General features: G+C 37.5%; 1 protein-coding gene across 1 annotated transcript in view; it reads left to right on the forward strand.

Annotated features, from left to right (window-relative positions):
- ADAMTSL1 (ADAMTS like 1) overlaps nucleotides 1–27,849 on the forward strand; it is a 199,956-nt gene that overhangs the window by 62,088 nt on the left and 110,019 nt on the right. Inside the window, exons 6-9 of the mRNA XM_067315970.1 lie at nucleotides 3,406–3,480; nucleotides 6,487–6,644; nucleotides 20,007–20,118; nucleotides 21,845–21,983. Of these exons, the coding sequence (XP_067172071.1) occupies nucleotides 3,406–3,480; nucleotides 6,487–6,644; nucleotides 20,007–20,118; nucleotides 21,845–21,983 (484 nt within the window). The remainder of the gene's footprint in view (nucleotides 1–3,405; nucleotides 3,481–6,486; nucleotides 6,645–20,006; nucleotides 20,119–21,844; nucleotides 21,984–27,849) is intronic.

Here is a 27,849-nt window from a genome sequence, read left to right on the forward strand (position 1 = left end):
TGTGACAAAATATTCCTGTTCCAACTTCTGAGTGCCTCTTCACAGGAAAAACTCTTCAGTCTTTTCACTGCTAGCCTCAGGAAATTGTCCTTCAGCTCTTACTACCTCTGCTTTGTGAAAGCAGGAAGCACTGTGATAAGCATAAATCCCACTGAGCTTTGCATTTCACATGAAGTACACTAAAAGATTTCAAATAGAGAGCAACGACAAGATCAGGTGAAATATAGTCCTAGAATTAATCTGGAGCAGGAGAGACATGCAAAGAATGTATGATATATAAGCTTACATAATCTTTAAACTGTATGATTTTCAAATCGCTCTGTGACATACCAGTGGGTTGTCAACTATCCAGCACAGAGCTCCTAACTGAGAGACATCCAAGGCAGTCAAGTGTAATAAAGACATGGGGAGGTCTAGGGATTATTTTAAATAAGATTTGTAAAAGGAGTATTAACACTTTTTGAAAATGTGAAGTTATTGTTTTCTCAGACTCACTCCAATAAATGTCATACATACAGGAAAAATATTATGTCATAATCATGGATTTTGTCCCCCAAAATGGATTAGAATTATTTATCTTACTGTGTGTCTCGAATATTAACTGTCAGAATGATAACAAAGAAACTGATATTAGAATATCAATGTTTAATGAATGCTGTAATGGACTCGAATATTTGCTTTTCCAACAGAAAATCTGAATTCTGTATAGCAATGGAAGATGTTTGTGTCTGTTAGTATAAATGATACCAGAGACATGTATGAGCAGAATGTGTATTGAATGTAATTCAATCACATTGTTTCAGAAGTCTCAGGAGACACCTAAATTCCTGGATAGCTTGAGGAAATGCACCATATCAAATTTTGAAAATGGAGATCAGGTTCAGAAGAGCCTGGTCACAAACATAGGCATTACCTCCAAGCAACTCCTCTGGCACTAGGCAGTTTATCAGACTGGCTGCATTTGCCCCTTCCCTTTTGAGCTATTAAGAGGCTACAAAAGTATGGAAATTTCAGTTCATAAAGCTCTCCAGTAAAAGAGTGTCAGAAATTCCTATGGTTCATGACTGCATTTAAAATTAAAAAATTAATTAAAATTAAAAAATTCATTCATGAATTTAAGATACTATATGTTTGGAAGAATAAACTTGTTTGAAGGAAGTCCCTATTTTACATCTTGTAGGTTTCCCTCTCTTTCTATTGCCTCTCTTCACTCTTCAACATAATTGTACCTTCAACTTTCTTCTGCCACTCTTGAACACAAACACATTTGTACAAGCTGCTACAAGACCTTCTAGGACACCAGCAGGGCAACTCCCTGATCTTTATCCTAGCCCTGACAGTCTTAAAATGACTATGATGTAGAAACTAGTAGATAGTTTCTGTAGTAAGTAAGTGAACTTTTTTCTTACTTTCCAAGCAATAGCAAAACAAAATTGTATCTTGTGCTCAGACTTTCACACATCCCATGAAAGCTATACCATGCTGAAAAAGGCCACAATTTTGTAGTGTGAGTGAATTTTACCTGCACTGGACACGATTTATAAACCATTCATTGGATGGCTAGATAGAAAATATTGTAAATACAGTACAGGTATTACAAGTCTAGACAGTAGCATGACTCTGTCTACTTACTGAATTGTGAAACTCTAACCTAGCTTAAAAGCAAACTCCGCAACCATTGCACAAAATGTGACAAGTACCAATTCTGTTCAGCAAAGGATTATGATTGAGCTACTGTAATATAGATACATAAACATTTTTTCTAATAGAAAAGGAAGGCTAGGAGGAGTTGAGCATGCTACTATCTAACCGGAGAGGCTATCCCCTACTTTTGCTTTACAGGCCTTGTGAATAAGCGGAGACTTTTGTTTTTGCAACGTCTATGCACTGACTTTCAAGAACACGCATTTATTTTAAAAATAACTTCTTTCCATCTTCTAACATTACCTTCTTTCCAGCCTACATTTTTAATGCATCTATGAAGCAACAACATTTCCTTTGTAGAAAGTCATTTTGATGCATTGTCATATGGTAGATAAGTTTGTAGATGCTGTAGTTTAGAAATAGAGAATGGAACGACCCATTCTCCCAGTCATTGCAATGGGGTGCTGAATCAGAAGTATTATGTCCACTACAATGTCAGCATTATTAACTATTTTAACTGATTTAGCTAGGTTGGAATACTTTTCCCACTTTTACCTGAACTCTGTTCAGAAAGTTGTGGTCACAGTCTGTATCTCTGGATGAAAGATAGTATGCTTTTAGTGCTGAGTTAGTTTTACCTTGCAAAGTAATGTATTGTTTTGAATTCAGAGCCATAGCTCTTTTTAGCAGGAATTGCATGACAGAAATATGAGCACAGTTCTAATGAAATAAATAGTGAATAAATAGTGAAAGAGGCTTCATTCCTTTCATGTCTACCACCTGTCCCCAAAAACTGTTTAGCTTACATGTTTTTTCTCTCCCAACTTGTAGGTATAGGAGAAGGAGGCAGAAAGGACAGGGAAAGGTTGACACAGGTCAATGCCCTGGTTAATGCAGGTCGACGTTCCTTGGACATCACCTCCTTTAACCAGATGTAGAGTTCGGAGTGTTTTCTAGTGTCATTTCTCACCTTTCCTTCCTGTCTCACTTTAGGACATTATTGAGGTTGCTGGCTCTTTGGAAGTGCTTATCTAACTAACTTTTGCAGCAGCATGTGAACTACATGTTAACTCACATTCTCAGTTTAGCTCCAGCTCATCAAACTCCCAAGAACATCGCTTGTGCAAGATCCTACTCTAATACCTACTCTAAGACATGTGACAGTGTGATGGGCCCCTGTTTTGCCAAAGGCTTTTTGTCAATAATGTGGAACAGGAAACAGATTTATAGCACTTCTAGCCAAGGTCATTCTAATATAAGGTGTGAATAGGAATGCATCCCTGAGGGCAGCCGGAGATCATCACATAACTTGGGCAGGGATGTGGGGAAGCTTTAGGGGTCAGATGGGAAATGGTCAGTTAAAGAAATGGGTAGTTCTGGTTAAACATCAAAATAGGTTTATGCCTCTCTACTTCAGAAAAAACATACCAATTGAGATAATTTGGAAGGGTTTTAATAGGAGCGATGGTAAAATAGAAAGTTACCAGTTACTCTTTAAATCCAGAAATGGCTGAGAAGGAGCTGAGAATAAAAAAAATCAACAGGTTTGGGTTCTTTTAAGAAGAGGGTTCTTAACCAAGTTTAACAACAGAGTTCTTTTTAAGAAGACTTTTAAAGTTCTCTCATAACTCAAATGGGATTTTTTAATAGTTCCAGAAGCTTTTCTTTGACTTTTTTGTGAACACTTATTTCACTGCTTATTCGAAAAGAAATGGGAATTTCTTTGCTTGTTGACTCCATGCATTTTTACCTTTCCCCCAGTGGATGATACAGTGGTTGCTATTCCATATGGAAGCAGGCATGTTCGTCTTGTGCTCAAAGGACCCGATCATTTATGTAAGTAGAAAAAGCTTGTGTACACTTGTTTAAGGAAGTCTTGCTAACCCGCAGTGCTCTGTTTACAGTGTGGTGTCTGGTTTCCATCTCTAAGATCACTGATTTCAACACATGGGATGAATGCTGCCCTCCAAAGCTCTCATCAGCCCCCATTACATCAGTGGTACATGCTCGTTTCAGAACAGAGCTTGGCCAGTGTTGCAGAATCCTTTGCCCCTCCATAATTTTTCAGACATTTCTGTTTGTTTATCCTTTGGTTGGCTCACTTGGTGCCAAGTGCTTTTGTTTAAAATTAATAAAATATATCCCACTGAGTGAAGAAATATTCAGGACAGTAAAGTATAAGCTTCCCTACAGCTGAGCTTAACCACCAGGCTGCTCGTAACTTTAACACATTTCTGTTACAGTAATCTCTCTCACTCCTATAGATATACACAAACACATACATGCACACACATCACAGTGAGAAATACAGAAGGAGCAGGCACATGTCAAGCCATGCTCTTTTGGAGTGATAAAGCTCCAGGGAGTTAAGCCCGTTGATTTTGCTAACCATCACTTGCTGGCTATAACACTTCTTCCCTGCTTCACCTGAGAAGGAGCTATGCATCCCAGCAGCCTGTCTGGGAGAACAGTCTCTGCGTTTGAGAATATGCAGAGAGCGCTGTAGGCAAACTCATTTCTTTCTTGAATAGAAGGCTCTTTACATCCTTCCCTCCTACCTGCCAGTGCAGTCACTATCACAAGCTGCTCCTTTATTCATCAGCAGCATTGAACAGAAGAATGCTGGCAAACTGGATTTACCGTTAGAAAAATACAAGCAAGTGATTCCAGACAGTACTGCCTGCATAAACTGTCAGAAGCACAAATTATTGTAAAATAAGTAGGCCTCCCCTCCTCCGTTTCCAAAAGGTAATGCAACTTTCCTGCAGCAGAGATTCAATTACAGTCCCCTGTGTTTGTCAATATAAATACAATCGTTAGTTCAGCAAAGAGGAGAAACACAAAATCATTCTCTCCAGACTTCTTTTCCCAACGTACTTATATTGAATGGCAAAATAAAGGGTGGATTATGAATCCTGTTCTGTAGTCCACTGCTTATGTTGAAGAAATCAGTGGGCAGGTCGTAACCTTTTTATAGTTGCTTAGGTATAGAAAACCTGTGAAAAATGATGATCAAATTATAGGTTGGAAACTGAGAAAAAGTTATAATGTTTTCTTTTAAGTTCAAATACTTTCCATACTTCAGTTTTAAGTGGCCCTTTGGGTATTCCTGAGCTGCTCCGGTAGGGTTGTTATTTCTTTGCCTGATTTGAACTCTTCCCTTCTCTCCTGCTTTCTCTCACAGTATACATGTTCCTTTCCAAGGTAGCAAACATTTTCATATTTTTATTATTTTTGCAGTGAAATTGAGCTATGACTCTGCTTAGGGAGAAATGAGTTTTTAGCAAGAGAGGCTGTTCTGAAGCTGTCTTCAGTCAGACAATATCATGTTTCAGAACAAAAAAATAATTAAATCAGCAAGGTCTGCCAGATTCACTGATTGGGATTTAGATTAACTGCACTATGTAAACATGAGTAAATCCAAGTACATCTCTTTCTTATTTCAGATTCTCCATGAATCTTTTTGTTCACCCATCAAAAGCTTATATACATGTATGAGCTACAATCAGTTTGGAAGGAGGAGTATTTTACCCTGTGAACTTTGGCTGTGGTAGAAGTCAATAGGAGGCTGACTACATATACAGAAGTCTTAAAAACATCTTTATACTTGATGCATGCAGTTCCATGCAGAAATAACTATATGGCCAAGTCCATCACAAAGGAGGAGACTAGTCTCACTGAAAACTGAGCAATTCATTAATGCAGAACAAATTCTCAGTGCTTCTGCTACTGCTTCAGCACCTTCCTTCTTGAATTAATTCCCATGACCCATCCTGGGAAGCAGTCTAATTGCTATAATTATCTCTTTTTTCCAAATTAAAAACTTAATGCATGCTAATAAAATCATTTCTCCCATTTTCCCTCTCTGAAAATATGATACTGGCATAGAATAATAATACGTCCCCATCCCCATTCAGGTTTTCTCTTAGTTGCCTTTCTGTGTGGGAGAAGAAATTGTATATAATTTCACAAATACATTTGTGAACAACTTTGTAATCCTTCATGATGAAATGCATTCTTACTTTGAAATAATCACATGAAACAGCTTACTGGTAAATATACTGTAAGGCATAGTCTAGATCTGGCAGGAATACTAACTGGATGACGTAATGGGTCTGCTTTTTGATATTTGATTTCCATTCAATACATAATTTAATATGGTTAATATGATTTAATAATCAGCAATAAAGATTGTGTCACTGCAAAACTGTACCTTGTTTAATTGCCCACTTTGGGTCTGTAGAACATACTGAGAACCAAAGAGAGAGCTCAGGAGAGTTTGACACTCCCCTTTCATTTCTTACTTAGTTGAAATGGTTCAGACCACCTGTGGAGAGAAGGCAGGATTGCTGTCATACTGATCTTTCTTTCCTGGACATCCCACTTTCAGCTAATCACCTGTCATTGCAGCATGTGCTTAGTGACCCATCTTTGAACTAAGAATGGGAACAGCAACTAACAAAGCCAGCACTCATGGGGGAAGGTCTGAGTCATGCGCCGCATAGAAGTGTGACTTACTGAGAGTGAGTTAAATGAGAGTAAATATGCCCAACTTGGAATGGATTAATATGTCTGGGAGAGAGTAAAAGCATGTCCCATGGGTGAGAAAGTGAACACAGACCTAGAAATCTGAAGGTTGAACAAGTCCAAAAGGGGGAGGGAAGAGAAAGAAGAGAAGGAACATAAGGGAATATGAATAAACTGTGGAAAAGAACAAAAGAGTTTAATTATTTCTAATTTAGGAGGCAAATCTACATCTCCCCCATTATTTTTCCACTCTTACTTACTGTTACTTAAAATTATAATGCTCTAGTTCCCTGTTAATTTGTTTGGATTTGTCAGATTTGGAAACCAAGACTCTCCAAGGTGTGAAGGGTGAAAACAGCCTCAGCTCCACAGGCTCCTTCCTCATGGACAATTCTAGCATCGATTTCCAGAAGTTTCCTGACAAGGAGATACTGAGAATATCTGGGCCTCTCACTGCAGACTTCACTGTCAAGGTGAGGGCCATTGATCAAATACACTTCTTGTGGCAAAATAAAAAAGGAGACAAGGTCAGTGCATTAGAAAGGTGAGAGAGTGGTTTTTTTTTTAGTTTAATTTCCCAGCAGATGTTTGCCTAGTCCAGGCTACCTCTTGAACTCTGAATGAAATTCTTTATCAGTAAGTATCTTCATTGGATGCTCCTTGGAAAAGAGACTGAACTTATGCCAAGGAAGTCGTGTCCAATGTGTGCCCTAAAGAGAAAAGATGAACTCATTACAAGCAAAGGAGAATTACTTTCTGTAGATGCTGTCTACGGTAGGTATAAATCAAAGGCCGTGTAGCTTTCTTAGTCTGTGGCAAGCAGAAAGAGAGTCTGTCTTTTTACTCCATAATTTGTGGGGTTTTTACCAGTGTAATTGCACAAAATACTGTAATGGATTCGAGAGTGAGGTCCCCAAGCTCCAAAATAAATGGGATGACTTTGCTTGAGAAATCATGGTGTCATTTTGAAGTTCTGCTTTGTGTTGCACTGGCAATAAGTATCAAATTGTTTCCTCCCATTAGAGCATTTCTATTCTTCCAGGTAATATAAAACACATTGCTGGAAGCAATACACACATTCTATAGGAAAACACACATACAAAAATGAACATTTGGGAATTACAATAAAATAAATCCTTTTTCAGTAGGGTCAAGGAACTTGAAGGATTTCAGCTGTGAAACTGTAAAACCTGTAGCATGTCCAGGGCTACATAAGTTTTTCACCATGGGCCCTACAGACAGAGGACATTTGATTTAACCTAAAGCTGTTGGCAGCTAGAATTTTGAATGGTAAATTGGAAAACACAATCGGTGATTGGATTGGATTGGGCTGGACTAGGCTAGATTGATTTGGAGCAGTGTCCTGTAGACGGTCCCCTGCCCTAGCAGTATGTTAGCAACTTCTAATCCAAACCAGGCCTATCAACAGAAGCGCCTAGCAAACAGAGCCACAAAAGGCAAGCTGAAATTATCAGCACTGGTTCAGAAAGAGAAGTTTGACCTGAAGAATGCGTTCCTTTCTCTTTGCAGGTCAGAATGACTATGTCCCAATAAAACAAATGCTGGTCAGTTCAAAATGACTGGAACACTTTGTAAAATCTTTATCTGTATTACAGATGACATCCAGATGATGAAAATCAGAATGACATAAATATTATGGCTCACTTTGCATTGTTAATGCTGGTTATGGATTTAAGGCAGCTTGGTTAAGTAGAACATACCAGCTAAAGACAAATAGTCAAGCAGATCAATGGATAGGTCCTGGAATGGATATCAGAAGGGTTGGACTGTGTTCCTGGTTTTGCTATTGTTATCTTACATGATGAGAAAAACACCTTTACCTCTTTGTGCTTACATTTCCCTCTATATCAAAGGAGGTGAGGTGTGCTGGTTCAACCACAGTACTTTACTTGTATGCTAAGTGTCTGGACAGTATGAGTGCGCAAGCTGGCTAGCTGCAGGCAGAATCGACACTGCTGAGTTCTCTCTGCCTTTCTATCAGTGGTGACTGCTGGTACAGTCTGTCTCCTCAGTACAGATTTGTCTGGGAGAATTTAATGTCCTTGAGAACTCTACCCCTCAGTCAAATGTGACTGGAATTAAATAAAAAATGCTTGAAAAAAATTAGGGTGAGTTAGCAGACTGCCTGATTCCATACATCTTGTTTCCATAGGAAACCAGGTTAAGAAAGCAGAAAATCTCCTTGTCTCATACAGAAAAAGTTACGGTGAATTTCAATATATTCCTGTTTAGGCCACACACTCCTGAAAGGAGACAGTTTGAGGCATATTTTTCATGATAGCTAGGTACAAATGGGCAGGTTATTCACTGAAAAACAAGTTTTAAATCTATGAAAAATTACATCCAAGTTCACCTTGGAATAAAGTTGCTGCTTTCAAGTAGAGATTTAACTATTCTAATAGTTCTGCCATGTGTTTGCACCTTTGGAAAGTCAGGACATCATGACTCAATAGGTGTTAATTTGTCCACATATCCATGATCTAAGCTAGTACAGAAAAATGCACAGACAACCCCTCACCCCCATTCAAGTTTGTAGAATCTTTTCTAAGGATATCCTTAGGATTTGCCTTGTATCAGGCACCCAAAAATTCCTTTCATATGAATCATGTTTGTTTTTTTTAAATAGCAAATACAGAAGATACTTTAGCTTGCTTAGTGCAACAATTATATTATTCCAAACTATGTAATTATTCATTTAACAAACTTTTTTAGCATCTGGATTTTTCATTTGTTAAATTTTGTTAGATACAGGGGTGTACAAATGAGAACAGCTATGACAGGAGTACCCAAATGCAGGCTTACCTCTCAGGCACGTCGAGCTTGACAACTGCTTTTTTCACTTACTACAGCCGTAACTATTTTACCTTCAGTTTATGAAGATACTGCACTTTTCTGAAAAGCAGATGAAAAGCTTTGCTGTGGAGGTAGCAAAGTTGCCTTACAAAGTGGGATCTCTTTTGGGTGTCCAGATTTACTTTCCTGGAAAAAAAACAACTCTGAAGCAAACAGATCTGAATGAATTTGTAAATATAACAGAATTCCAGTTATGGGATGATTGTCTCCAGAATTGCTGCTAAGGTCCTTTTCAATTGACTGTGAATGCTTTCATTCGGTGAAGTCAAGTTAGATAACTTGATAGAATCCTCTCTACGCAAACATTGCATTGTCACTGGCTGAAAAGTTTCTGATCAGAAGTAAAAACTCAATGGGGAGTTGACATTTGAGTTTATTTGTTGATGACATGGAGTGCTTTAAATTGCAAGAAGCAGCCTCATGCTATTTCTGCAAAACCTAAATTGTATAGTTGTTAAGGTTTCTTTTACTTCATACCAGTGAGCGGTATATTCACAGTGTGCAAACCTATTTTATTTAGCTATACATTTGGCAATCTTTTCACAGGACAAGTAAATGGTAAAAACAATTCAGTAAAATACCAGCTCTGTTTTTGAAAAATCAAGCACAGTCTTAGCACAAAATGGGAGAGAAGCTGGATTTGTCCATGTTCTAATTCTTATATTCGTAATTTGAGAGTTATAAATCTCCTTTATAAATTATTAATGTCGCTAATGCAGAAGGCCAGAAAAAGACCCAACAATGCTTAAATTCTGCTTGAATCTTATTACTAAAATTCTGAGGAGTTCACTGTTTTAATTGCTTTTTAATGCAAAATTCTGATTCATATAAACAGAAATGTTTTTCAGAAAAAAAATTGTCAGTTTTGATAAACTCCTGGTAAAATGAAGGTCAGTTTCACTTGGACATCTTTCTGACTGACAGTGTGATCTAGAGAACAGAGCAGTAATATGAAATAATGGGACTTGTCCTTTACTGGCAGACCTGCCATTGATCTGTGGTGTTACTTAAGGTCACACATTCACCTGTCTGTGCTAAAAAGTCTCCTCTGTCTGTATAGTCTATTTCAGACAGAAAATAGAGAAACTTGGAGTGACCATTTCATTTTACACATCTACACTTCTCTGAGCTTCTGTCAGATGGAGTCTACAGATGATATTATAATGCTAACAGTAATTACTGTTTGATTGTTTAAAGCAACTAGCACTGCTAATTTGAACAGCCTGGGGTATAGGTTCAGTGGTTCCAGTTTGAGGTAGCAAAGACCATTGAGCTTAGAACAAAGTCTGCTAAGAGATGTTGTTCAGATTTAGGGCTGGTCACAGGAGAAACCAGTCTGGGTCTAAACTTGACTAGTCTAGGTTTTTGTTGGTTTTCAATCCCTGGTATCAAGTGGAGTGTTTGTTCATAAGACCTGCATGGACCACTAGGTTGGCATCAGGAATGTATAGGCTTAGTCAGGATGAATGTTAGTCTGGAGGCTGTCAGAGTTCTATGGACTAGGGTTAGATTTGTGTTGATGTTATTTTTTTGCGCTTCTAGGGCTGACAGCTGTGTTTGAGGGCTGATGGCAGAATAGATTGCCTGGCTAATTTTTGTGCCAGTACTGTCAGAGGACTGCCATCTCCTGTAGTTATAATGTAGGCTGTGTTCTCTTGAGCAGAGTACATCAGGATTAGGATTTTGGCCACCAAATAGCCAAAAAGTTATAGCCAAGGTAGAGGTCAGAACTGGATGCTGGGTTACACAGAGCATGAGTGCTGGCCAGGTGCCTTTTACCTCAGTTGTGACCTAGGACTGGCTGAAACTGCTGGGGAGAGAACTGCATTTGGGTTAGAGTCCGGGTTAAGAAAAGACGTTGGAGCTTAATCCGGCTTCCTGGGACTTGCAAGGGCTTGTAGGAACCTGTGCATGTACAGGGGAGTGAGCTGGCAGAGGCTGATGGGCTGCAACAAGTTCAGGCCAGGATGGGATTAAACAATCAATTCTGAACCAGGAGCACACAGTGGTTTACCTCATGTATCAGAATAAGAAATGGCTTCCATGCTTGCTTTAGGGCACAGGCCAACAAGGACTTACTGCTTATGGCTGGCTTATTGTTGGATTTTAAAGCTGTTACCATATGAGGACAGAGGGTGATGTCAGTAAGGGACTTCTGTGTAGGTTGGTTCTGATGCTGGCAAAGTTTTTCAGAGGAGGCTATGCCTGAGATTTGGGAGATGGTTACAGATCAGATGGGAAGTGGCAAAGGGTCTAATCCTGCAAGCCCTGGTAGGTCAAGGCTAGGATGGTGCTCCTAGGAGTGGATGAGCTAGAATTAAGGCTGGGCTGGCAAAAGTAATTAGTAAGAGTTAAAGTTTAATTGTGATTATGTCAAATAGGTGACACACAGCACAATGACCTAAGTGTTTTGCTGAATCCAGAGGAGACCATTCAAATATGGTCTCTTGGCCATAAAATTATTACCTCTTGAGATAAGTGGCTTGCTGAGGTCACTTCAATAGAGTGAAGACTGGACCCAGCAAGGAACACTTCCATGAAGTAGTCTGCAAGCTATATTTGGTGGTGGTGGCATCAACCTGTATTTGCATGCAATACTTTTTTTTGTAGTAATAGCCATTAAAAAATCTAGTCTGATTTCCTGATTTCCTAAAAAGATACACTTCTGTAATATTTTCTACATCAAGTCCACAATTAAAGGCCATCCTGAAAACAGATCTAATCTTTATTTAACTTGACCAAATCTCTGCAACAAGTGCAGAAAAGTTATTTTCCGAAGAAAAAATCCTTTTTCTCCTTTTATGGCAAATTTAGCAAAATTTATCAGAAATGGTAGAAGCCATGTAGTCTTCTTTTGAAAAATCTGTACAGATTCTATTTCATGTCCACCTTTTTTTTTCTATTTAAAACAGATTATTTGAATTAACAGTTCTTAGAACATCACTACTTTCATGATTGCATATTCCATCTGTAACTATGTTGGAACTGCCATACCAGGTCAAGCGAATAGTCTGCTTCACCCAAGTTTCTGTCCACAGTGGCTATATTTATTTCAAATGTATATGTATACACACACACACACGTGTTTGCCCTTTGACTACACTTATCTCATGGGACAGGTTCCACAAAGAATTATGCATTCTATAAAATAAGGAATGCTTCTTATTTTTTAATCTTCAGTGTAATAATTTCACGTATTCCTTCTGGCTCTCCCACTATGAGGAATGGTAAATGATCACTGCTCATCCATTTTCTCCATGATGTCTATAACTTTAAAGACCTCTGTCATATCATCTGTTGCCTCTTTCCTAATCTGAGGAGTCCTATTGCATTTAATCTTTCCTTTCATCAAAATAGGTACATACAAGAGGTATCCTTATTTCTCTTCTCTGTGCCTTTTCTAGTTCCACTGTACGTTTTTATAATTATAATATCTTATAACATAACTAAATGCATAATATATGACTATTATGTAAATATATCAATATATTTTATGTAAATATATTGCATTAAATAAATACATGATTTAATAAGAAGTAGTTTAATATTTATTTAATATAAATACATATATAATATTATCAATCTATATTTTTGAGAATAAATGACTAGAACTACACATAGTGTTCAGGAGACAAGTGTATTCTACTTGGTGGTACAGTGTCCTGGTCTTTCTTCCTTCTCTGTGAATTCATAATGTTCTATTAATCTTTTTAACTTCTGCTGCATGCTGAGCTAACATTTTCAGAGGAATGCCTATAGCAATTCTTCATTTTTATTCCTGAATAGTAATAGCTAATGTAGAGGCCATTTCATGTATAATTACCATGCATAATTAGGGTTGTTTTTTCCCATAGGCATTATTTCTTTTTTGTTGAATTTGAATTTAGTCTGGCAAATCTTTGAGGATTTTTCATAGCCCATTTCACTTTTAGCTACCATCCATAATTTTTTCATAAGAAAATTTGGCCAGCTCACTGTTGGCCAGTTCTCCTGATCATTTAGGGTCTGGCTGATGACATATGTCCTAGCATCCCTGAGGAGTTCCACAGGTAATCTTCTTGTATTGCAAAAGCTGTTAATAGGACCCTTATCTTTTAACCAGTCATTACTCCATGGGAGAATCCTCTTAAATCAAGTTCCTTTAGGAACTTTGATGAGGGACCTAAGAAAACTTTTCTGAGAACCCAAATGCCTAGGTCACCTTTATTAGTGTTCATCATGATTCTTTGACAAGGGAAACCACTAAGTCTGGAGGGCATCACCCTTCTCAGGGAGGCATCACTGAATTCTGCTCTTTATTTTCATTCTACCTGTTGAGCCAGTACAGAGGTCGAGCTTATTTGCTTGTAATTTCATAGATTGCTCATGGAGCCCTTTCTGAAAATTGCTGTTACAATATGTTACTCTTTTTTTCCTGTGGTTTAAACACTAGCCTTTCCATGACAGTAAGCTAAGTGATATCATACATGATTTTTGTTCTTGAATTCTTCATGTAGTACATGATTGGAAACTGATGGGTGAGTACTGTTTGGATCTGGAGATTTGTTACCATTAATCTTACATATTTGCTTAAAATACTGCTGGTCTAAAATGTCTTCTACTGTCAGTTTTTAACCTGGGACAGCTGAAACAGTTTCTTAGACATGTTAGTTTCTATTTCTTTAACAAGTTGTCCCTTGAATTTTTGCTTTTCCTTTTCTCTAACTTTATTTTGGTATTGTGCGTAAGTTTCCAAAATTTATCTGTTTCAAAAATCAGCTTTAAGTAGTATAGTGCTTTAGTGCCAGCATTGTTCAGTTTGCTTCATTATCCACAGCATTTTTGTGGTAAATATTGCCAGTTTTATATTGTCCATTTATTCTTATACAGCATCTATCACAATAGGATCCTGATATTTTTATTGACTTTCTTAAGTGTTGCCATAATTCAAATAATGATAATAAATATTCTCCTACATTTATTAACATTTTATCAATTTACAATTTAGATTACAATTAAATAATACTTATTTTTACAAAGGAAAAGAAGTACATGTAGTAATGGCATTCTGTCTATGTTTACATATTATAATGTTCAGCATGTTGAAACTCAGCAAGTAACTCTTGGATGAGTTTACATTTTATAGTCTAGTAAAGAATTTAAACCTTTAGAAAAGTGAATCTCAAGGCATCTGAACAGGCCTGAATTTCACTTGTAATAATTTTTAACTAGTTTAATTAAATATGGATAAACTGAACTGTGGAAAAAGCAACAGCATTAATGAACAGCAGCAAGGAATTTGTTAAAAATTCTCAAATATTTTCCTTTTTATTAGTTAAATTTGTTGTGACCAAAAAAAATAAAATTTTGTATCTATGATATAAATGCAAACTGCCATTTTTCCATGCTTAATTCGTATTTTAATAATGTGAAATCTTTGGATACAGTTGTAAAAAGATGTAGTATCTCATTGATATCTGAAAGAGCAGTAAACTCCAAGAAAAATGCAATTGTTTTTAACAGCCTAATTTTATCAGTCAGTAGGAAAAATTGAGAGAAAACAAGGATTAGTTTCTGGAGAGCAAAAAGGAAATTATCAGCTGAGAGATGACAGATCATTGCCCTGTATGGAATGCAGAGCATTTGGGAGGTAATATCTGTGACAGAAAAAGGGGCAAAAGGGAGGCTTAATAATCCATAAAATCAAAATCTATTGAGTTTGCTATTGTTTGCATTCAGAATATTTATGTGTTATTTCCCAGGATCATCTTCTGAAGGCATCCACTGAAGATCAGGATGAGAGACCAGAAGTATAGTGTTCATGTTTTGTGAAAAATATTCTTCCTCAGTAACTGAGTGCTTCTGGGGTTGTGTTGTTTCAATCACATCACTTTCAGGAATGCATTTAGTGCATGGGATGAAGTATTACCTTCTGGGATAAGCATGATGACTGTTCCCGCAGGTGGAAGGGATGGGTACTGTTTGTGGTGATTATGAAAATATATTGATGAGTGTCACATTTTTCCCATTTAGTGGGTCATAGTAAGTTGGTGTTTTGAGTTTGTGAGGGTAAGGAATTGTTTGAAGACTAGGACAGAAGATTCTAGGAAAATTCTCTCAAGATATAACATTCTGGTAGGTTGCAATGGTTCAAAGATTTTATGTATGTATCCATATATATTCAAGTAAGGAATGGTATCTGATACCAGAGATGCACAGTCAGGGCTATTCCTTTTTGTCTGATAGTAAGTCTGTACAAGGGACTAGTGTAGCTTGCTCAAAGGTGCATGCTCTTATGCTGGGAGCATGTCACTGGTGGTGAAACTGTCTTTCTGTAGATGAGGTGGGTGTTATGGGTGGTGTCTGTAGAACAAATACAGCAAGGCCTTTCTTGGTATATTTGGGATTGCCCTTGGTTCTGTGGAGGTCTTCCTGGTTTCAGAAGCTTCTACTTCTGTTGCCTTTAGTAGTTGGCTCTGTGCAGCTTATAGTACCTCTTGTAGTTGATATAATGGGTTTCCCTGCTGCCAACTATTCTAGCCAATTCATTGCACTGATTTTCAGTCTGGTTCTTCCTTTGGGGACAGTAAGGGGATTTCAGAAAAGATTTTAACCTTCTAGCTTTCTATTTTGACCTTGTGAGAAATTTAGTTCAAATACTTTAGTAGTCATCCTAGTAATCTAAAGGAACACAGCTCTATCAAAGTTTAGTCATCTTTGCTGGTGAGCAAGTTTGATTCGGGGATGTTTTGCATAGTCTCTGGCAAATTGGTAGTATGTAATGTAATTTCCTGATGATTTCTCTGGCTGATTTAGAGGTTGGATTGAGGAGTTCCCTCCGTCTTTCATTTAAAAATAACCCCAGAAGCCAGCTGACCCAACACAGGACTGTCACAATCAAGGGATATGAATCCAGCAGCGAACAGTAGACATGTTCCCTGGAGCTCAAAGGCAAAGCTCTCCCCAGGGCTGCAAGGGAATTATAAAGCAAGTTCAAAGAAATCATAGTGTCGTTCTGTTTTAGACAGTACACTCGAAAGCCGTCAGCATCTCTAGTGGTTTATAATTTTTTGTATTTTTATGTTATTTGAAACAAACCTGTAAAATTAATTTCCCATAACATATCTGGCTCCTATTTCTGCTTCATGAACAAATTATGAACAGCAACAAATCTCTTGCACATCCTCATTCTCTTTCAGTTTAAGGCATCACTACATACAAATAGGGATATTAAAACACTCCAGGTAGAGGAAGGAAAGCATTATACAAAAGCTATGATTTACTGACATGAAAAGCACAAAACTACATATGCCACATGAGGATAGTTCTCTACATCTTCGTCCTCAGGTTCTTTTTATGTTACTTAGTATAAGGCTTCAACATTAAATTTAGCATTAATAAATCAAACCTGATGATTTATTTGGCACTTGTTAAAAGCAGCTATAAAAATGATGCAGAAAAACTGTTAGAACTTTTTTAGTAGGCATGGTGGTGACTTAGTTAGATCATAACATACTAGATAAAACTTCATAGGAGAAAAGATAGTATGTAGACTAATGATTCTCTTTCCCTGCCCCCGAGTTTGTATTATAAACACACACACAGAAGAAATAAATGAGCTCTCTCCTCCTCTTCCAACACAAGACAGTTTTGTAAAATAAGAACATTTTATTGAATACACCTTTGAATACACTTCTTGTGATTTAACCCTACAATTAACATTGATAACTCGTTGGTGTATAGGGAAAAAATGGATTAATACAGACTGCTGCTTAACCTCCACAACTGTCAAAGTAAACTTAGCGCAGTTCTGTAGGCTAGACTATTGTGCTCTTCAGCAGACACAAACAAATGGTTCAGACACATGCTGCCAAAATCAAGCAGAGTTGTTTTTTTTTCCTAATGTGAACATATTCGATCTAAGGGCCATAGGAAAAGCTTAGCACAGTGCTAAGGTGAAATAGAATATTGCAGTCTAATGGCCCTAGAACAGGTCAGATCATTCAAAAACACCAAACTGCACCATTCTAGACAGTCATTTATGATAGCAACTTAAAAATGCAGTCTGTAAGACATAATTTTTTTCAAATTCTTTCTAACTAAAAAAAAAAAGAAAGAAAGAAATTTCCAGTCAGCAATTACTGTTGACAAGACAGTTAACTTTTGGTGGAGTCTTACTCTTTGTGAGACTGTTGATCTCCTTGTGGACGTTTTTTTAGCCACAAAGTGGAGAGTGCTGTTCTAATGTTCTGAATGCTCCAAACTCCCCAGAATTCTAGAGCAAGTCAGGGATGCTCCCAGGGGGGTTGCAATGCACAGAGCAGGGCTGAACTGTCATTGCCTTCTCTTGATACACTTAGGATTTTACTTACAAGAAAGTGAATGACTGCTATTTTCTCCATTTTAGTGACCTGAGGATGCAAAACAGTTGCAAAAAAGATGCAAAAAAGTTAGAGGACGTCTTCTAGGGACTGTTGTGAAAGTCTTATGTATTGACTATGTCTTTGAAGCACTGGCATTTCTCATAGCTAGCAGTGTTGGAGAAGGGATTGCCAGACACTGCAATGGTCAGAAATTTCATCATATTGCAGATGTGAATATTTCTGTAGGTGGAAATTGGCCCTATGCAGTAAAACCACTATATTCCTTTAAATATTTAGGTATCATACCTCACTTTCTGAATCTTGCAGGCTCAAGCAGCTGCTGATGTTTTCTCCTGGATCAAGATCTTAGCTTTAACAAACCATCAAACAAAATCAAAAAACATTTTTGCTGCATGAAATCACCACATATTGGTTCTTCTTGTGCTTATAGTACTCCTTAAAAAAATAAGCAGTACTCTGTCTGCTTATTTCACCTTGCTTGTTTTGCATCATTTTAGCTCATGGCTGTAGCTCATTGTAATTCTTTCCCACCTATGTTGTTATCATGACTATATAAGTGACTTCCATTTTAGGCTGGAAGAGATTTGCATCTGTCTTTTCTCTGTGTCAAAACAGACAGATAATTCTGCAGACAGAGGAATTGTCTGCAGGGTTCCTGTGTCCTCCTGATTTTTATGTCTTTTTTTTTTTAACTCCCCTTGCTTTTATAGTACACTCTGTGTGAGCTCTTGATCTGTTCATCACGATTCACCAAAGACCACACTGCTGAGCAGATCTTTTGGTTTCCAGAATCACTGAGAGTCCTTTAAAACTAAAGAGGAAGAGCAGAATTCTCTCTAGTGAATTCTTTTTCTGCACATTCAGATCAGAGACCTCCCTGAATGGCTTCCAGCACAATAGAACATTTTCCCAGGAGTGTATGAGGCTTTCATGAGCTAAGAAAGATCTTTCTAAAGTGTGTGATTAATGTACCATCCCTGCATGAGGAATTAGATATCCTGTTTCTGACACACAGACCCTAACAATATTAATCCATGCAAAAGGTCTCCCATTTGCTGAAGAAGCTGTATTTCTACAGCTGTATTTTTTTTCCTGTTGGGAATTTACATCACTGTTTACTCTAATTAGAAAAAGACAGCCTTAGTCTCAGAGGGCCAGATCTCTTACAGCCCTGAACATATCCTCCAGCATTTTTGCCTTCCTCCTTCTCTTCAAGAGTTTCTGTGATTTGTAATCATGTTTCTGTCCATGTACTGGGGAAAACACAACAAACAACCAGATTATTATGTTCAACTCAATTTGTCATATTTTTGCTTCTGTTTTGTAGTCTAATATTTTCTCTTTGATGGTGTAAAGGAAGGACTGATTGAAAAATGATGTTTCCAAAACAGGGGCATCTTTTTGAAAATGTGGGAAGGGAAAAAGAAGGCAATATTGAAACATTTTAAGCTGGTCTGAAAAAAGGACAGGGACAATCACTCTTCAGAGTAGTAGTACTTGCTTTTCAGAATAGGAGTACTTGGAGCAGGACTTGGAGAAGGATGCATCTTTCCTGGTTGTGACTTCTCAGTTTTCCATCCTGCCATGTGCATCATGTCACTGATGCAGATGTGTTCAAGCAAGACCAAAGCATCATGTCCTAGGAAGAACAATCAACAAGGAGAGGCCTATAGCACCATTCTTGATCTTCCCTTACCAGGTGCTCATGGAAGGGGTTAGAGGTAAGGACAATAACTCCCCTGTGGAGATTTTGAAGTCTCCATGACTATGTTAAACAGTAGAACTGTCAAACAGGAGGGCTTTTTTTCCTGGGCCAGGTACGAACGGACCCACTTTAGAAGAGTAAAGGTCTCCTTCCATATTACACTGCCTTCACTACAAAGTCTGGTTAAACTAGGAAATCCATTCAGCGTGCAAAGTACCCAAAGCATTGGGAAGCTCAGATGGCTTAAAAGTGACCAGTATTACACACTCTCAAGAGCTTTCTGTACATTCCTTTAGCTTCAGCCAAGAGTCCAGGCCTGTGACAAAAAGGAGGATTTTTAGAGCTAAATTGAAGTTAACAAAGATTCTGGGTACCACAGAGAAGACTAAGAGAGAGATCTCACCTCAGAAATGAAAAAATTCTGGATTAGAACTTTTATACTTTGTATTTTTCACAGCACAGCCTCCTATTTTTTATCCTTGTCTGTCTAATATAGTATACATGGTCTCGGAAGGTGCCTGGGAATGTTAAGAATGTAACATCCATTTGAATGTGGCAGGGAGAGACAGTAGGCAGGTGATCTTCTGATGGAATAAAATCAGCCCATACCCTTTGTCTCCATAAAATTTTTCAGTGTTCATCTCTTTGTTATTTCAACATCATCTGTAAAACACCATTAACCATGCCCCCAACACTTTATTCCACTATAATTTCTGGTGAGGCTTTTGGTATTACTGCCACAAGCCTATGCTCTATTTTGTGCATCTCATTTTCCTATTACAAAGTAATTCTGGTGTTTCATATAGTGTCTGGTTTCTGCAAGATGCTTATGGCAGAATGTTTCTACCTGGTATTTACATCAGGTTCACCCTCTGGCATTACATCTTTTTCAGATCCGTTATGCTGGTGCAGCCGACAGTTCAGTTCAGTTTATCTTCTATCAGCCAATCATTCACCGATGGAGGGAAACTGATTTTTTTCCTTGTTCAGCATCCTGTGGAGGAGGTAATGAATTACCACTGTATTCCATAACCAGTCATCTTCATACAGGATCTGTCCCAACTCCTAGACTGGGATTTGGACCTTTAAAATGGGCAAAATTTGAACATGAGCATAGCTACATCTAAATGAAAGGAAGAATGTAGTAACAGTGGTATTGTCTGTGTGTTTCTTAACAGCATGGCAAGCTCTGTACTTAGCGTCTGAAATATTCATGGCTGCATTTAATGCTATAGATAGCAAACACAAGGACTTTCAGCCCTGGGCCTGATGGGATTTGGGCCTGCTTTAGAATCACAAAATGTCTCCTTTCTCCATTCCTCCCCACTCTCCACGAGTAATTTTACTCTTCTGAAATGAAGCTGAGTGTAAGAGTCTTACTGTCTAAGAAATCCTGGCCTTTGGTTTCTTTTTCTCCATTAGACTTCTGATTTTGTATTTGATGATATTGATTACCTTTTGTTTCTCACTATGTGTGATTTAAGACAGAAAAAGCCATGTTTCTTAAATGTCTGCTAGTTCCTGTTTAGCATTCTGAGGGTATGTGAAGAAGATACCACTTAATAGGATGCATGCAAGGTTTAACATTAAATTTTAGCCCACTTCTGACAGTCTGGGACAGAGTGGTTATTGTTCTGCTGATGCTCATGAAATGCAGAAGTCATCAACATCAGTGACTGCTCATCTTTTTCTTCAGTCTTTTACCAATTTAAGTTACATTAATGGCAAGAACATATATAAAAAGGTGAAAGACAAGCTGCTTTTGCCAGCAAATGGTAATAGCACATAATGATGTTACTGTGACTTAGTTTTGTGTGTGATGATTTTTCCTGGGAAATCAAGCAAATTTACTAGTTTGACTCTCTACCTATTTTTTCTACCTCTCATTTGGACAATATGAATTTAATGGGATACAAGAGAGAATAAATCTTTGCCAGTAAATCTGTGAAAAAAGTGTGACAGACCCTTTTGGAGAAGCAGCAGCATTGTGAAACAGAGGGTGTGGGCACAGGTATTGCTCTTGTGATGAACCATGGGAGGAGAGATAGAGAAAGAAAGAGATTCTTTCTGACTGAAGAGCAGGGCAAACATTTGCATGGTAGAAGCTTGAAGTGTGAGAGATTTCATCTCCTACCACACACACAGAGGCAGGGCTTCTGATATCTAATGATGAGTCCTGTGTGGATCTGTGAATTCTCTGGACACATTTTTTTGTGAATGTGACCTTAGGAAATTAGTCCTAACGTGTAATTAATCTTTTTTTTTCCTGAGTCATGTAATTCAATTGTAATCGCATCAGGTCAGGACTACCTTTTACTGTGTTTGTGTGCAGCATCTGTTATGAATGTTATTGTTAAGACAGATATTAAGTAACAGCAACAGCTATGTGAATTCTGAATTATATTCTCCATTGTCACTGCAGTTTTCAAAAATTTCTGGTGCATAGATACTTTTGTTGGTTATTGGTATATATGCAGGTTCTTCAAGCCTGCTGATCACATTTAGACATGTTTTGTAGAGCTGATGATGAGGCAGTTTTGAAGATATATAGGGCATCAGGTTCTTTTGTAAATTGTTGCTTTAATCTGGGCTATAAAACAGCAGCTGTTATGTCCAAAAGTACTGATGTTTTCAATAAGCTCTCTACAAAACCAGGACTTAGATGTATTTCAAAGAGAGAGAGGAAGAACAACAACAAATCATGTATTCTTTCTCTCGTTGGCTACTGCAGGTTATCAACTGACATCTGCTGAATGTTTTGATCTGAGAAGCAACCGGGTAGTAGCTGATCAATACTGTCACTATTATCCTGAAAATATCAAGCCAAAGCCAAAACTTCAGGAGTGTAATCTGGATCCTTGTCCTGCAAGGTCAGTCAGTTCTAACTTTCAAAGAGACCAGGCTCTAGATGAGTAAAATAGAGTAGGTAAATATTCCTCTCACTATTTCTTCTACTGTAATTCAGCCTGTAGTGTAATTCAGACTTTTTCTCATAATGAGGATGTACTGTGTAGAAAATGGTTTATGTTTAGCCCCTGCACATTGCAAATATTAGATCTGAAATGGTTGTTTCTTCCCTCCAGATTGTGTTTTGCCTCATTAAGCATTATAAAGTATGAGAAAACAAATTGCCCATGATAACATCCCATGATCAACACATGTCTCTTAAGTGTTAGTGAGACGTGAAAAATTTTCCTGGGGGGAAAAATGTTGCTGGAAATTGGTTGTCATCACAATTAGAGGCATTATTTTTATGTGTTTTTTATTTTCCCCTTGATGAAAAGCTTACTTGCAGTCATAGCAGCTTGTAAAAATGCAACACAGGAGTTTGTTCTAATTATCAATACCCTTTGACCTTGCATAGAACATAACTCTCTACTGCCCTGCTAAACCTTTTTCCTCAGAAGATTAATGATCAAAATAGCAAGATTACAGAGCTAGACCTCCAGCATATCAGAGAAGGAGCAAATGTAACCACAAAAAGGACCAGTCCTGTGTTGCACTGATTCCCCTGAACTTCACCAGAAATTGGCCCATAACCACTCATAAACCAGAAGCATTTATTTGTGTATTCTGAACCTCTTGTTCCTCTTATGTGGCTTTGCTAAAAAACTTTTGCAGGCAGCCCAGCAAGCATGCATAGAAAGATGCTCTAAAGCCAGTTTATTTACCTGTTCCTTTGCCTCTGGAGTGGTTTTGTGCCAAATTTGATAACCAATTTCAAGTAGCTGTCGCCTAGAAGTTACTGTGGCCCTTCAGATTGCTGGAGGGCACCAGAGAAGAAAAGTTGTCCTAGTCTGGAGAAGAAAAATAATGTTTTTAGGAGCGGTGGGACTATGTATCGTTTGCCACGGGTAATCACTTTCCAGACCAGGAGTACTGGCTTTAGGCTAGGTAAGCATTATCAGAGCAGAACAAAGCAGTCCAAGCTCAAGATGGTTTTTATCTCTTCACCTTCTGAAAAGTTCTCATGAATATTCCTTGACTATTCGTACTTGAAATTAACACTCAAGTTTCTACATCACTGAAGACACATTTAACCAAAGCGTATGACAGTTTATATTCCTTCACTCCAGTAAATGCATCCAGTAAATATATTAAACAGAACATGTTTAAATACTTTGGTTATTTAAATGTATTAAGAGTTGGGTTAGAATCTTTACTGTAATAAAAATCTTGCATTTTTTTCTCAGTGATTTTCTCAAGTGACAAAATCTATTTCTTTGAATTTTTGTTTGTATAGCTCAAAACAAAAGTCTCTGAAGTAGGGGCCAGGTCTGATCAAATAAGAGACATAAATATGAATGTCTCAGAGACAGAGATCATTAAAAAATTCAAGGTGCAATGGATCCTGTCTTTTAGATTCATCTCTCAGGTACCAATGAGAAATTAATCCTATGTAGCTGCTTTTTTTTTAGCCTAAGCTGTTGTTTTTTTAAAATACAGTTCTGGGTCAAATATGTAATTTGCCTCTGGAATTTATGCTATGGATATTTTCCATACTTTCCCCAATAATTTTAAATGGCATATCCGTAAATCTTAAGACAGATGGCTGCATAACACATTGGAGGGAAGAGAGAAAAAAATAACTGCTGGACAGATGTCAGGAAGTAATTTTTGTTTTATATAAGACATAACAAGGCAAAGTTGTTGATATAAAGACCTTGAGGGGAAGGAGAGTCACTTAGAAGTACAGCTATGCTGTCCCAGGTACAGGCAGTAACAGAAAGGAATTTGTTTTTTGGAAATATCCTCACAGAATGCCAAATTATGAATTATTATTTTCAAAAGTGCCTTTGTTACAGAATTCAAAAATCAACAACACAGACACAAAACCGAAGGAAATCTGTGGTAACTTCTGGAATCTTTATACTTTCATTGGGTCAGGAATAGGGTAGAGGAAACAGAACAGTGGTGGTTAGGAGTGTGAGGATGTCATCTCAGCTCTGCTGTGCGTTTGCTGTGTGAGTGTGAGCTGCTATGCTCCTCCAGTATAAAATGAAGATTACAATTTTTTCCTGACAAAACCAGTTTCAATGAAGCGTAGATGATTAATAGTTGATGACTGTCCTCACTGTATGACAGTGAATGCCACCGAAAATAATTGTACAAGTACACAGTGACATCGAATAAAGAAACCAAAAGGAGTTATTCTGGGAGTATTTGCATTAAAACTTTTGGCAAAGGACAAATATCAGCCTGAGAGAAAAGATAAAATTAATACTATAAGTATTATTTGGGCCTGCAATTAGTTGCCTCTTTAGGCTTAGTACATAGAAACTTTTTATCTTATTTCCCCCATTTTGGCAGTAATTAGCAGTATTGTCGGCATTTTGAGTAGCAAAAAGACCTTGGACTGAATGAGTGTGGGAAATGAATCCTTTTCGCAAATGCAGTTTCTCACACATTCAGAGGAGAAGCAGCGTGTGGAAGGTTACAAGTCCAGTGTCTGGTCCAAATCTTCTCTCTGGCGAAATCCAACATTCAGATTTCAAGTACTAAATTAATTATGAATCTTTTAACTATCCAGAATTTCACAAGGTGGAAGTTTAGAGGAAAAGTTTTTAGCTGTCATCAGTACCGTCCTGCCTAATATCTTCTACTGAAAGGTGAATGGCATTTTTTTCTGCTTTGAGAAAAGAAGTCTGTTTAGACTTGACTTAACTGGGTGTACTAAGCACTTATATAGGACATCTCTGAGGTGATATAAACTGAACATACTGTTCATACTTTCATGCTTTTATAATTCAAAGGCATTCCTCCAAAAATGATTTTTTGAAAACATATAAAAGGCTTTTTCTCCACCCATCATTCCAGGATACTCTCTAGAAAAACATCAGTGCTGCATCTAGATTTCATCTGGAGTTCTTAGGTGGCATTCCCAGCTGCACTGTTCTGTATCTTTTATGAATCTCATCTATTTTCTTGTGCCATGCCTTTCTCTGTAGTATGTTCCCCAAGTCACAAAAGGAGATTTCAATGCTGTGTAAAGACTTCTAAAGGTATCCTCAGCAAAGATTTTAATTTCACCCAGCAACCGTGTATAAACTGTCTTGAAAACTTCATACTAGCAAGCTTCTAACGTGTGGGTTCTTTTTACCACTTTGCCAGTAATGCCAGTTTAATCTGCACTGGCAAAAATCCTGGAATTTGCCTAAAGCTTTATCTGCAGGCCAGCTGCCAGAAATGATGTTCCTATTGAAAATATTTGGAAAAATCCCTAGTTCAATCAAGACTTTCAACACCCAGATATCTGAAAGATTTCACAAACATGCGTGGTTTATAGAGTCCTCCAGCAAAATTACAATCTCTTCTTCCTCCCCAACCAAAATTTTCCTTTGGAGTTCTGATTTACTGTCCATACTGGATGGTGGTGGAGGGAAACATGAGCAAAACAAAATTTAACATTAGATAAAATTGTCCTTTTTTAGTTATTAATTTTTGGCGGATCTAACATCAGCAGTGCAGCACAAGTCAAAATGCACAAAAGACCACTAAGATGGTATGGCTATTCAGAGAAATCCTGAGAACTGAGAACTTGCTTCATAGAACAAGTTAGAGTTCAATGCACTTAGTGCTATGAAAGTCTATACCATTTCCTGAGCCACAGTGCAAGATATGTGCATGATAAACTTTTGTACATTTCATTCAAGGGAAAGGAAAAGTAGTAATTAATAAGTGTATATGATTAAAATGACAACATAGAAAATCTTAATTAATAACAGAGGTCTCCTCACTTCATTACAGACTGACAGCTGATATGTGAAATTGCCCAATGCATACTTTTTAGCTTGTTACCAACTTCTTTAAAGGTATTAAAGTTGACAGAAATTATCAGGCAAGTATCACAGTAGAGCTGTGTTTCTATTTTCACCACATTCTTTCTTGAAAGATTAATAGAATTAGAGTGCTGGTAAGTTTCTGAAAAGATGGTCTTATTTACACAGTAGCAGCCATAAATCTGCAGTGATGAGAGGGTCTTGGGATACAATGACTCATTTATTGTTATTGCCCTGAAGTGGTACATATGATAGATTTAAACTTTGTTTTGAATACTCTTTCGTATAAAATATCCCGTAGTAACTGCATATACTGAGCTTTTTGACAACAGCCTAGCTTTTTGAATGGTTGTAGGACACTGGTCATGCTACTGCCCTTTCCTGATCTCTGCCTCAGGCAAACGGTCATTTTTGTGGCTTTGGTCATTTTTACTTAAGTTCTTAATTTGTTACAGGGTGTTGAGAAAGGTTTTCTGCCTTGTGGTATTCTCTGAACCTTGGTTGCCTCTGATAGCCGGGGGCTGGTCTCAGTTTCCACAGCCAATCTCATCCATATGAGTGATTCTAAAGACAGAAAGAATCATAAGCAAGAAACAGCAATTCAGTGGGGAGATGAGACAATGTGGGTTTTTTTTGCCATCAAAACAGACATGAAAAAAAGGCTTTTGCACCAGCATGGCTGAAGTTGTGTGTCTTAGAAAAGAGAGAATGATATTAGTGAAAAGTGTGCTGCCTACAACTGAAAGAGTCAAGTAACAGAAGTTGTTCCACTTGTAAATTAATGGAGGGTAATTTTTGAACAGTTTAGAAGTGACTGAGGAACTACCAAGGCTGTTGGAGGAATGAGCTAAAATGATGCGTTGTGCATGAGAAAGGGGGAAGAAGTTTAGAAGGTCAAAAAGGATTCAGAGCAGCAGGAAAGGAATCATCAGGGAATTTTTCAGGAAGGATGAACTGGAAATAGTCATACATTTGCATAGAAATGGCAGTACATATGTCTCCAGATACTGGAAAAGTAGGCAGAGAAGGAGCTGATAGCAATGACATTATTATGGTTGTTGTAATGCAGGTCATCTGAGTTCAAGAGTAGGATAAAGTTCAGCTGTGAATACTGCTAATGCTTGAAGAGGCAATTTTCTTCTCAAGACAAATAGGCAAGAACTAGAACTGTTGGGTAGGGCAAAAGGCATTTAAATTAAGTTAGAAAATGGTTTTGTCAGAAGAGGCAGGGAGGATGGACCAGAAGAGATCAATCAGAGTGTTAAAAGTATCTGAATAAATTCATCTTTAAGGGAATAATTTATACTAAAGAAAGATAAAAAGTCAAAAAGAAGCTATTGAGGTGTTTTAGATAACAGGCTGTAAGGTGGAAAAGTAGATTTTGTACTGCAATGAGCATCAAATACAGATGTCTGTCTGTCCAAGATGAAATTATGGGAAAGGTGATGGCAGTCTATTTTAATTAAATCCTAGAAGAAACCAAAACTGTAGCAAGTAGTAAGATGGTGAGTTACAGAGATATTTCACTGTTGAGATTTGCAGTGGATATTCAGCTGTAAACATTTAGTACTAGAAAATAACAACAAATTTCAGTCCTTGTATCAATCACTACTTATCCAAACCACCATAAAATATTAAACTGAATGAAAATGGGAAACTTCTGTGTCTTCCATTTTAATAGATTTTCAGAAACATTACAGCTGTGCTACAGGAAGAGAATACTTTTACTACTTTAAACTTAGAACACCTATTTCAAATCTTGTAAAGAAACAGTCAATCTAGCTCACTCATCCACTATGTTTCCTTAAAAAATTTGCTTTTTACATTTCTGAGATTAGTCTTTAACGGTCTATAGTAATGATAAGTAAGCCATGCATTTCTTAGAATTTGAAATCAATACACCACAAAGAAGTCAGTGTCATTTATTATAAAGATGAGATATTGTCATGCTGAAGCC

This window comes from Apteryx mantelli, chromosome Z (assembly GCF_036417845.1).
Source record: "Apteryx mantelli isolate bAptMan1 chromosome Z, bAptMan1.hap1, whole genome shotgun sequence".
NCBI lineage: Eukaryota > Metazoa > Chordata > Aves > Apterygiformes > Apterygidae > Apteryx > Apteryx mantelli.